The following is an 8,945-nucleotide window of genomic DNA, read 5'->3' on the forward strand; positions in this document are numbered from 1 at the left end:
AATAACAACATTCCTTAATTAGCACCTGGATAACGGCTCTGCTCCTTAGGGATAATTATATTATCCTCATAAAAATCTAATTATTACAATTCCTTGTCTAAAGCACAGCAAAGAAGTGGAATTTCGGCTGCCAGCTGGGCCAACTCTTCTGGGGTGTTCCTGAGGGGCCACACAGAGAGATGGAGAACTTCTGGAATTCTTGAGCAGCTCGGAACAGTCGCCTCCATCCACACAGGCATGGAAAACAACACTTCCAGGGATGCAGCCATCCCAAAAGGAACGGGAGACGCAGAGAAGGAAGGGAAATTTCTGCTGTCAATTGGACCAATTGTCCAGGAATGTTCCTGGGAGTCTGTACAGGGAGCTGGGAAGCTTCTGGAATTCTTGTGCAGTGGGAACAGTCCCCTCCATCCACACAGGGGTGGAAAACAACACTTCCAAGGGCTACAAATATTCCAAAGGGGACAGGAGACGCAGAGCAAAGTGAAGTTTCTGCTGCCAACTTGGCAACTCTTCAGGGATGTTCCTGAGGGTCTTTACAGGGAGCTGGGAACCTTCTGGAATTCTTGTGCAGCTTGGATCCACACAGATGTGGAAAAACAACTCTTCCAGGGCTACACCCATTCCAAAAGGAATTAGAGATGCACTTCTAGAGGGAAGACGCTGCTGGACGGCCCAAAGCTTGCCCTGGAGTTGAGGAGCTCCTACTCCAGGGCGGGTTTGATCAGATGCCCGTTGAAGATGACGTAAACATCGGACTCCTCGCTGTAAATGGCGTTTTCCCGCTCCCTCTTGAACATCCTGATCCAAACCTCCTCCCCTTCCTGCAGATCCAGCATCAGGCTCTGGCTCTGCATGATGCTCCTGTCGCTGGGCTGGGCGTACAGGATGGCCACGGCCTGCTCGTTCCTCATCAGGTGCACGTAGGTCTCCTTGAAATTCCAGGTGTGCACGTTGAGGCTGAAGTAGTAAATCCCTGGAATGTAGCAGAAGAACTTCCCGGAGAACATGTTGAAGTGTTGGTAGAGGTTGACGAATTCCATGTCGAAGGTGACGTGCTGGAAGTAGTCGGAGCTGTGCAGCGGCTTCCGGCGGCCCACGGAGAAGGCGGCGAAGAGCTGCTTGCAGGAGTGGCCTTGGGGGCCGGGCTGGCCCTTCTGCCCCTTCCGGCCACTCAATCCACGTAATCCTCGCTCTCCCGCCTTCCCAGCTGCTCCAGGGAATCCCTGCTCTCCCATCTCGCCCTTCTCACCTGGGAAGGTGTGGGAAAAGTGTGTCAAACATGAGCACGGGAAGCACAGATTCCAGGAATATCCTGGAGACAGCCAGCGGAGGAGCTGCTGGAGCGTTGTTTCCCCAAGCTGGGAATACTGGTCAGACATCAGCACCTTCCCAGTTCCCACAAGGATTAACTTTGGGGCACATTTGGGCACCACCACATTTTGGGCACCCCTTGGCCTTTGTTTGGGTACATTTTGGGCACAACCATGTTTTGGGCACATTTGGGTATGACAACATTTTGGGCACCCCTTGACCTTGTTTGGGGCACCCCTTGATCTTGTTTGGGCACTTTGGGGAATTTTGGGATCCACCATATTTTGCGGACCTGTTAATTTTGTTTTGGGCACATTTGGGTACAACCACATTTGGGTCACTCCTCGACCTTGTTTTAGCAGTTTCGGGCACATTTGGGCACCCCTTGACCTTGTTTTGGGAACATTTGGGCACGAAAACACTCTGGGGACCCCTTAACCTCATTTTGGGCAAATTTGGGCACAGCAGCTTTTTTGGGCACCCCTTGGCCTTGTTTTGGGCACTTCGGGGCACATTTGGGCACAGCCATATTTTGGGCACCCCTTGGCCTTGTTTTGGGCACTTTTGGGCATGGCAACTTTTTGGGCACCCCTTGATGTTGTTTTGGGCACATTTTGGGCATCCCTTGCCCTTGTCCTGGGCTGAATTTTGCTGCAGGAAAGGACCGAGGAAGAGCAGGAAGGAAAAGGACGGGGAAGAGCCGCACCCACCTTTGAGGATGGTGATGTCTATGGTGGGCTGGATTTTGGGCACGGAATATTCGGGATGCCCGCTCATCCTGGTGGATCTTTGGGAGATGATGGACACGGGCTGCTCCGAAGGCCCGCAGCACCTCACGCACGACAGGCGCCGCCTGGGCAGCACCTTCTCCGGCTGGGATGCGGCATTCCCGGCGGAAAGCAGGAGCAGCAGGATCACAACCCTCATCCTCGGGAGCAGCTGGAGCGGGAAAGGGAACACAAACCATTAATGGGATGATCCCAATCAGGGCCACCTGGCGAGTGCTTTCCTTGGGGTTAATTATTAACGGATCCTGGAGTGACACCGGGAGACTCCGGGTGGGACTGATGCCCCTCGGAGCGCCGGGAAAGGCAATCCCTGGCTGGAATTAGCAGCGACAGCTGCCAAGAGACATCAGGTCAACAAAAGAATGGGAAAAAAAAATCCCAAACCAAACAAAACCTGCTGGGAGCAGAAGCTCCACTGGACAAGTCGGCTGCTCTTGGAACACCCCCTATGGAAAATTTCAGGGGAAAAGACAAAAGTGTTACTCTGTTGGTTTGCTGGTGCCCCAGCACCCCAAAAAATTCAAAATTCAAGGTAAAATATGGAATTTTATTCAAATGTCGAGCTGCAAACTGATTTTTTTGGGGAGGAAAAGCCTGGAAGAAAACTGAAACAAAAAGAAATCCAAAGTGTTTCTCTCCCAAAATGTTCTCCTACAGCTGCTTGCTGGTGACTTCTTTCCATGGTTTCTCCATTCCCATCTTTTCCTCCGATAGGAATTCCTGTGTGTATTTTCCAGTTTGATTTTCCAATGTGTGGAATGGAAATCCAAAGAGTTGCACCAAACTAGGACAAAGTGGGATTTGCTCGGCACAAAACCTGGGTTTGTGCATCCTTTGTTTTGTTTTCATCTGCTCCTGGTGAGCTCCAAAGGTTCTGGATATCCAAAGGTTCTGGATACTGGGAGAAATCCAGAGAGAAAATGCCTCAGGTGGGGAAAATGGAGGAATTTCCTCTGATTCCTCACTGACCTGTTCCTAGGGAAAGACTGGAGCTGATTTTGGGAGAAATCCAGGGAGAAAATTCCTCTTGTTTTCACCTGTTCCTAAGGAGGGATTGGAGTAGATTCTGGGACAAATCCAGGGGACAAAATGCCTCCGATGGGGAAAATAGAGGAATTTTTGCTGGCTCCTCATTGACTTGTTCCTAGGGAAAACTGGAACTGATACTGGGAGAAATCCAGGGAGAAAATGCCTTTTTTCCCCTGCATCTGAGGCATTTTTTTTCCCTGGATTTCTCCCAGAATCAGCTCCAATCTTTCCCTAGGAACAGGTCAGTGAGGAGCCAGAGAAAATTCCTCTTCTTTTCACCTCTTCCTAAGGAAAGACTGGAGCTGATTTGGGAGAAATCCAGGGAGAAGATGCCTTAGATGGGGAAAATAGAGGAATTTTCTCTGGCTCCTCACTGACTCATTCCTAGGGAAGGATGGCAGCTGGAGATTGGACACTCATTCCCATTCCATGTGTAATTAGTGTCATTCCACCGATTGCACTGGTGCCTCAGCCAGGACAGATTTCTTGGATCGATGCCCTTGTGGATCTTCTCCAAAGTCCAATTAGTGAGATGGACTCGGACTGACCCCAGGATGGGAATGGCTCCTCTTCCAGCAGCTGGAATTCCTGGAACAGGTTGGGAAGGGGGTGCTGGATGGCCTGGATTTCAGAAGCCATTCCATGGACACCCCGAGGCAGGGAAGGAGGGAGAACATCCAGCCTTGGAGCTGCGTTCCTGGGAACTAAATGAGCCAGAGGGGAAAATAAGGAGGAAAAACCCATCAGCAGCGGGATTGGAGCAGCATTCCCGGGAAATGTTTTCTTCCCATTCTTCCCTGCGCCAGAAGTGTCAGTCACACCTTCCCAGCTTCCTGGAAATCCAAGAAATCCTTATTAGCAGGAAAACAATGACTTCCCTCCGAGAGCAAGGAATGTTCTTTCCTGAAGTCCGTCAGAACTGGAAATACCTTTGGATTTCTAATTGTGCCTCCTTCCAACAGCAGCTGGAGGAGGGATCCATCCCCCTTTTCTATCAGGGTTCAGGGCTTGAATTCCATGTCATTAAACCCTTTCTCATTTCCATTAATTTTTTAAGCCATCTTTGTGCTTCCAACCGGGAATGGAAGCACAGGAAGGTTAAATGGGGAAAAAGTCCTAAAAACCAGCCCAGGATGGACCTCGCTTAAAATTCATGGAAAACACCAGGCACTGCCCCTTTAAATTCGGGACAAAACTGGATTAAAACCCCACATTAAACCCCAAACCTTTCCGGTGCCGCAGAGATGGAAAACTCACGGATGTGCCAGCCCCGAGCCTTGGCACCATTCCAGACATGGAAAATATTCCAGTTCTGCCTTTTTGACCTTTTGTCTTCTCTCCAGCCTCAAGCTCCTCACGGCTCCGGAGCTCCTTGGATCGGGAGCAGCGGGAAACGAGGCATCCGCAGGGCTGGGTTTGTCCGGACACCGCGCTTCCTCTTGGAAAGGATTTTTCCGGGATTTGTTTGATTTGCTTCCCCAGGAGGATCTAAAATTTCGTAGTGGGCAGCTCCTTGTGGAAAAGCCCAAAACACCAGAGGAGTTTTCCAAGGAAAATGCTGCCGGATTCTGGTGCCGAGCTCCGGCAGCTCTTATCCGACAAAATATCCCGGAGATCCTTCAGGAGTGGACTCCAGGAGTTTGTCTGCAGCTGAAGGGATTGGAGAACTCCCAGGCAGGAATATTTGCATCCCAAAAAGGAAGTGCTATAGGAATTCCCAGTGCCGGTCGTGGTTTGAGGATGAGCGATGTCCGTGTCCGGGGTGTTTATACAACCCCGGGGTGCTGGAGAAGAGGGGCTGGGAGTGCTGCTGGAGCTGTGAGAGAGGCAGGAATGGAGGGAAAACCGGGATCCAGCCATGGAGAGATCCAGGAATGGAGCAGCATCTGGATTTGCAGTGCCTGGGTGAATATTTTTCTGGGAATTTGCAGCTTCTTTCCCAATTATCCGATTTATTTTTTGTTTTCTGGTGCTTTTTTAGCCCGGGCCTGTTTCCAATGGGGGTGATTCCCTGAATTCCTCTGTCCTGGGAGGAGCCATCCCTGAGCAGCAGCCTCGGGGGCACTCACCTGCTCTCTCCAGCTGGGAATTCATCAGGAATGGGAAGAGACGAGGTTCCCAAGGAAATATCCCTGCACAGCTGAGGGATTGGATGGATTGACACAATTCCATGGAGGTGCTGTGGGAGGAGAGGCTGCATGGAAACACTCCCGTGCACCTGGATTCCTGCATATTCCCGAGCTTCCATCCTGCCCTGGGACAGGGAGCAGGAGGGCGTTCGTGATTCCCAAGGGAACAGCTCTTCCCTGTCTCCTTCTCCGTGTCCGTGCCCGCACCTCTGACTCCTGCAGTGTCCTGGAATTGTCCCTGCTCCAGGCTGGGCGGCTCCCTGGCAGAATTCCCGGCTCCCGAGCCAGCCCAGGCTGTGATTCAGCAGGAATTACAGTAAAAGTCATTCCCAGGGCAGCTCCTCCCGCAGGACAAATCCCCCTGATGGAAGCGGCCGGCACCGATCCCTCCTTCACCCTTCCCGATGGAGAGGCAGCTTTCCCGGGATTTGCCAGCGCTGGGAGAAGTGAAGAAGTGGGGCTTGTCCCTGCAGAGGGTCCCGGCTGGGATTTTCCCGCCGGGATGCGGTGCCCGGATCCCGCCCTGCCACGCTTCCATCCCAATCCCATCCCAAAGCCCGCTCCGGAGCGAGCAGCACATTCCCAAGGGCTGGAGAAGCACAACTCCCTGAAAGTTTCCACTTTCCTGCGGAGACTCCAGGAAACGGCTCTTTCCTGCCCCGTCTCCCGCAGCCACATCGGATCCATCCCCATCCCGCTGGGAGCAGCATCCCGCGGGGAAAAAGCTCCGGCCTGGAGTGTCCAGGGTGGATAACGGGATAGGGAATTTGAACCGGAACAAATGAAAGCCAGCTCAGCACTGAGCTGGCACTTCCAGAGCCCCTCATTCCTGCCTTTCCCAAGGAATCTGATCAGCAGGGTGGGAATGCTGCGTTCCTGCAGCAAAAGGGGATTCGATCCCTTTATCCCGATCCCTGTAACTCACCTCGTCCCGCAGAATCCCTGGATCTTCCTTCCCTTGCTATTCCTCAGCTGCTGCTTCAGCTCTCCGGGCAGGCTGCAGCTTCCGTGCTGGGATCCAAGAGAAACACGGAAAGTCAGGCTGGATCCTTAGGAAACCTTGGCAAAAGGAATTTTTTCCCTCGTTTCTTTGCTTGCACCAACTTGTGCTGGGCTCTGGCGCCTTTGTCCCGCTCCGGTTTGCTCGGGATTCGCTGCCAGTCTGGAATTCTGCAGGGCCTCTCCCAGGGATGGAAATAAAACCCAAAAAAGTTTGGGATAAAAAAAAAAAAAGAAAGGATGACAAAAACTCCACCACAGAACCCAAAACCACATCCAGGGCTCCAGCCAAGAGGAAAAGTGCTGGGATCACATGGAAAGAATTTCTCTTTGGGAGCTTTCAGCATCTTTTTAAGCGGGAGAAAGGGAAAAAAGGAAATAAACGAAGCCACAATAAAATCTCTGGGATTTGTGCGTGAGCTGGAAAAGCGGGAATGGCTTTAGGCTGAAAGAGGGGAGATCTAGGTGGGATTTTGGGAAGGAATTCCTCCCTGGGAGGGTGGGGAGGGGCTGGGATGGAATTCCCAGAGCAGCTGTGGCTGCGCCATCCCTGGCAGTGTCCCAGGCCGGGCTGGATGGGGCTTGGAGCACCCTGGGACATTGGGAAGTGTCCCTGCCCATGGAACTGGACGAGCTGTAAGGTCCCTCCCCACCCAACCCATTCCAGGATTCCATGATTTTCGTGCCCGCACTTCCTCACCCTCAGTCACTTCCTTGGAAAAAGCACTTTGGGGATTTATTTAAGGTCACTTTGGGCTCTGAATTTATTTTTCCCATTCCTTTTCCTTCTCCTGTTTCCGACTGCTTCCCGTTAATTGCAGGAGGCAGTGGAAGATCCGGGTATCCCATGGCAGCTCCAGCACCATTCCTTCAGGAGGGACGGAAAGGAAAAGGGAATCTTGGGAACAGCAGGAGGGAAAGGGGAATTCTGCCCTCTCTGTGCCCTTTCCCATTCCAGGTGCTTTAAATATTCCCTTCCCTGGAGTTTTCCTCACCCAGCCAAGCAGGGACACACCAGGTGCTCCCAGAAATTCCCGTTCTGCCCCAATTCCCAGTGCTCCCGGTGCTCCCAGTGCTCCCCACAGCTCGGAGCCCTGGAGCAGAGGCGGGGCTGCTCCCATGGAAAAGGTGACCCAGTTTTGGCAGAGCTTTTCCAAATAAAAGCAGGAAAACAACCTTGAAATCCGTGGGTGGAGCTGGGATAAATGAAGGGAAAAAATCCTTGGCGGATGATTTGAGTTGGGAATGGTTTGGAATTGGTGGAGTTGAAAGAGCAGGGGATGATTTTGTAATTAAAGGTTTTTTTAAAAGAGAAATAAATTTAAAAATGGAAAAGAAAGAAATCTTTTTATGAAGGAAAGAGTTTTATAAAGAAAATGTTTTTTATATAAAGAAAAAAGTTGTTCTTAATGGAAATCTTTTAATTTAAAAATTCATAAAATTTGAGGTTTAATTCCAACACCCTGAGTGCCGAGGAGAGGGATTATGGGATGTCGGGTAAAGTGAAATAGTTTTATAAATAAATTATTTTTATGAAGAAAATCGTTTTAGAAAGGAAATGGCCTTCTTAATGGAAATATTTTTATTTAAAAAAAATTAATAATGTTTAATTTTTAATCCAGAAAATCTCCATCCCAAGTGACAGGAAGAGAAATTATAGGATGCTGGAGTGAAGGGAAATATTTTTATCAATATAATCTTTTTATAAAGAAAAGTTTTCTAAAGAAAATGGTTTTATTAATGGAAATATCTTCATTTAAAAACCCCAATAAAACGTAATTTTTAATCCAAAAATCTGCATCCCAAGTGATGAGGAGAGAAATTATGGGATGTCGGAGTAAAGGAAAATATTTGTATAAAGAAAATGTTTTTATGGAATTAATGGAAATGTTTTCATAAAACAATTAATAATATTCAATTTTTAATTCCAATTTAAAATTATTTTTAATTCCAATTTTAATTTGCATCCCGAGTGCCGAGGAGAGGGAATCCGGGATGCTGGAGGCCGGGGGCGGTCCCAGATCAGAGCGTTTCCACGCGGCACTGGTGGCACTGGTGCTGTACTGGGAGGAGCAGAGGGCAGAGCCCAGCGTTTTCCCACTGTCCTGGCGTGATCCCGAGCCTGATCCAGCTCTCCATGAGTCACCCTCTGGATCCCGGCTCCTCTGGAGCCTCTCATCCCTTCCCAGCCCCTCCTGCCCCAGCATCATTCCCATCCCACTCTGGGATCATTCCCATCCCACTCTGGGATTATTCCCATCCCATTCCTGCCTCATTCCCCTCCCATTCCTGCCTCATTCCCGTCCCATTCCTGCCTCGTTCCCATCCCAGCCCCACAGGGATGGGCAGGATCAGACTGTGCCATGCAGAATTCCCCCCAAAACGGGCACTTGGAAATGTATCCAAGCTTTTCCAAAGCTGCCAGGATAAGGAAATCCTGGCTTGTGCCATTTTTGGAAGAACCTCCAAGCTCTTCAAGGCCAAAAAACCCCTCTGGAATTAGAGTGGGAACAACTCTGATTCCACAGGGGGGTGAGTGTCCTCTCCACACACAGAGAGGAAAACAGGGATTTAAATGAAGAAAAACCAGGATTTGGGGGTCTGAAAACCTGGAAAACTGGTCCAGGAATGGTCTAAATGGGAGCTTTAATTTAGTCTGGGCTTTATGTAACCAGTGCCGGTGTCT

At 50.3% G+C, this 8,945-nt stretch overlaps 1 protein-coding gene across 1 annotated transcript; it reads right to left on the minus strand.

Annotated features, from left to right (window-relative positions):
• Window positions 1-704: 704 nt before the first annotated feature.
• Window positions 705-2,241, minus strand: C1QTNF8 (C1q and TNF related 8; the record flags this gene model as incomplete). Its single annotated transcript, XM_082292100.1, has 2 exons — window positions 705-1,252; window positions 2,025-2,241. The coding sequence occupies 2 exons, from the start codon at window positions 2,239-2,241 to the stop codon at window positions 705-707; spliced, it is 765 nt and encodes a 254-aa protein (XP_082148226.1).
• Window positions 2,242-8,945: the final 6,704 nt, after the last annotated feature.

This window comes from Coloeus monedula (genome assembly GCF_965178545.1).
Source record: "Coloeus monedula genome assembly, chromosome: 16".
Lineage (NCBI taxonomy): Eukaryota > Metazoa > Chordata > Aves > Passeriformes > Corvidae > Coloeus > Coloeus monedula.